This window comes from Eucalyptus grandis, chromosome 4, assembly GCF_016545825.1.
Source record: "Eucalyptus grandis isolate ANBG69807.140 chromosome 4, ASM1654582v1, whole genome shotgun sequence".
NCBI classification, from domain to species: domain Eukaryota; kingdom Viridiplantae; phylum Streptophyta; class Magnoliopsida; order Myrtales; family Myrtaceae; genus Eucalyptus; species Eucalyptus grandis.
In genome coordinates this window covers 16,409,128-16,411,800 of record NC_052615.1, presented here as the reverse complement: position 1 = coordinate 16,411,800, position 2,673 = coordinate 16,409,128, and the positions used below count along the sequence as shown (strand labels likewise).

At 41.6% G+C, this 2,673-nt stretch overlaps 1 protein-coding gene across 1 annotated transcript; it reads left to right on the top strand.

Annotated features, from left to right (window-relative positions):
• The first annotated feature begins 260 nt into the window (after positions 1 to 260).
• Positions 261 to 1,643, top strand: LOC120292522 (cysteine-rich receptor-like protein kinase 25). The gene is made up of 4 exons (XM_039310750.1): positions 261 to 795; positions 1,025 to 1,105; positions 1,190 to 1,311; positions 1,404 to 1,643. The coding sequence occupies exons 1-4, from the start codon at positions 261 to 263 to the stop codon at positions 1,641 to 1,643; spliced, it is 978 nt and encodes a 325-aa protein (XP_039166684.1).
• Positions 1,644 to 2,673: the final 1,030 nt, after the last annotated feature.

Here is a 2,673-nt window from a genome sequence, read left to right as displayed (position 1 = left end):
AGATATCAGAGAACTGCCCCTTTCAGCCAAGTCGCCCACCAAAAAAAAAAAAAATGACAAAGCTTTTTGCAATCCTTATTTTCATGGTTAGCTTTCTCGCCCTGGAAACCGAATCAACCATTACTATCAGCGAGTATTCCTGCCTGAATTCGAGCACTTTCACACTGAATAGCACCTACGAGGCGAATCTCAGGCTTCTCCTTCAATCCCTTCCCTCTCGCACCAACTCAAGCGATGGATTCTTCAACACGAACACGAGCATGGGGGAGCCAAGCGATGCTGAAGCTGTATATGGCAGATTCCTATGCAGGGGAGATGTCACCAAGGAAGTGTGCCTGGAATGTGTGAAAGCTGCTAGTGTCAGTATCAAAGAGAAATGTCCTATGGTCAAAGCGGCCATTCTCTGGTACGACGAGTGCATGTTGCAGTATTCTAACCGTAACTTCTTCCCAGCGACGGATGAAGTGCCTATTCTGGAAAGTTATAATGGGCGGAATGTGAACCAGCCCACCGATTTCATGAGGCTGTTGGAAAAAACATTGAAGCAGTTGATTACTCGGGCTGCTAAAAGATCCGATAAGAAGTATGCTTCCAAAGAGGCCCCCGTCAAAGGATACAGCGACGCTACTCTGTATACGTTTGCCCAGTGCAGGCCTGATCTCTCAGCGGCTCTCTGCGAGGATTGCCTGCAGAATGTGATTTCGATTCTCCTGACAAAACAAACTGGGAAAATCGGAGGCAGAATCTTGCGTTCGAGTTGCTTCGCCAGGTTCGAGATAAGCCCGTTCTACACAGGTAATGAGCTCAAAATTTTCGTTTCACTAGTTCTAACTCGTTTCAATTTACTGATTTGACCACGTTTGGTGGCACGTAAAATATTTAATTGCCGGTGCCATATATTTGCCAGATGCTGAACTTAATGTCATTATACTAATGAAGCATTCAACTAATTAAATTACAGTCGAAAAGAAAAGGCATTTTTCATCAAGATTAACTATCGGGATCACTTCTGCAACTTTGGCAGTCGGTCTACTTTGTGTCATGCTCTGGTTTACCCTCAAAAGAGAAAGGAGCAAGAGAAACAATGTCGAAGAAGATCTAAATGGTAAGAAATGGGGAAAATTGCACCAAAAGTCTTACACTTTATAGTTTATTCATATCGCAAAGTTGATGGCTATTTGCTACACAGTTGGAAGCAAAATTTCAGAACTACATTCATTGCAATTTGATGTGGGCACAATTGAAGCCGCCACAGATTACTTCTCGAATGGCAACAAATTAGGGGAAGGCGGGTTTGGTCCGGTTTACAGGGTGAGAAGCTTCAACATTGAGATATGATAAAAAGAAGAAGTACTACCTAGAGACTCAACCTGGCATTTTTGTTCATATTTTGTGTTTTGTAGGGTACACTCCCTTGTGGGAGAAGAATTGCAGCAAAAAGGTTGTCTCAAAATTCGAAACAAGGCATGCAGGAATTCAAAAACGAAGTCGAATTGGTAGCCAAGCTTCAGCACAAAAACCTAGTGAGGCTATTAGGATTTTCGATGGAAAGAGAAGAAACGATACTAGTCTATGAATATGTGCCCAACGGAAGCCTCGACCGGCTGCTCTTCGGTTTGTGCCTCACTCTTCATCTTCTTTAAAAATTATTTCGTTCCACTCATTGTAGTTCTTTCTTCCTAGTCCTAGTCATTATCTAGAAATATGTCCAAAGTTTAAGCAAAAGTTCAGTAGTTATGTCTAGGGACATTCTTCATTGCAAGTTGATGATGGTTTCAATAGGAAATTACACATGACAATGACCACTCGTCAATTAGATTCAGACATGAAGTAGCAATTCTTTTGACTTTGAAATTTACAAATTTCGGCCAATGTAGACCTTCAGCAAAGCATACGGTTGGATTGGTCAGCACGCCACAAGATCATGGTTGGGGTGGCGCGCGGTCTTCTTTACCTTCATGAAGATTCTCATCTCCGAATCATCCATCGTGACCTCAAAGCTAGCAACATTCTACTCGATGACAATATGAACCCGAAAATCTCGGACTTTGGTACGGCTCGGATTTTTGGTACTGAGCAGACTCAAGGAAGAACAAACAAAGTCATCGGAACTTTGTAAGTTCAACTTCATATTATTTCGGTTCCTATTACCAGATAATTTGCAATAATTATGCTAACATATTCGGCCTTTGATTGGATTTTCTAATGAATCGAGTATATTGAGTTTTAACATCTTGATCGTTAAGCGAACTATGCTTGTTCATGATTATTATGACTGTCTTCATCTTCGGACTGATTTGCAGTGGATACATGTCTCCTGAATACGTCATGTATGGACAATTCTCAGTAAAATTCGACGTGTTCAGCTTCGGTGTGCTAATGTTAGAGATCATAACTGGCAAGAAGAATTAGTATTCTTATGTATCAGATCACTATGCGGGCCTTCTAGACTATGTGAGTACAATGCGATCCTCCAATTTCATTCAAGTTTTGGTAAATTAGTGACAGTAGATACATAATTCCTAGGTTTGGGAACACTGGAGAATTGGAGCATTGGCGCAAATTGTGGATCCAACACTGAGTGAATCTTACTCAGTAAATGAAGTGATAACATGTATTCACATTGGCTTGCTCTGCGTTCAGAACGACGATGAGGCCCGACCTGCTATAGAA

Excerpts from the sequence above, each read along its gene's own strand:
- LOC120292522 (XM_039310750.1), top strand. The coding sequence starts at position 261 with ATGGGGGAGCCAAGCGATGCTGAAGCTGTATATGGCAGATTCCTATGC. Across the intron at positions 796-1,024 it reads GATAAGCCCGTTCTACACAG|TCGGTCTACTTTGTGTCATG; the intron begins GTAATGAGCTCA and ends CAACTTTGGCAG. Across the intron at positions 1,106-1,189 it reads TGTCGAAGAAGATCTAAATG|TTGGAAGCAAAATTTCAGAA; the intron begins GTAAGAAATGGG and ends TTTGCTACACAG.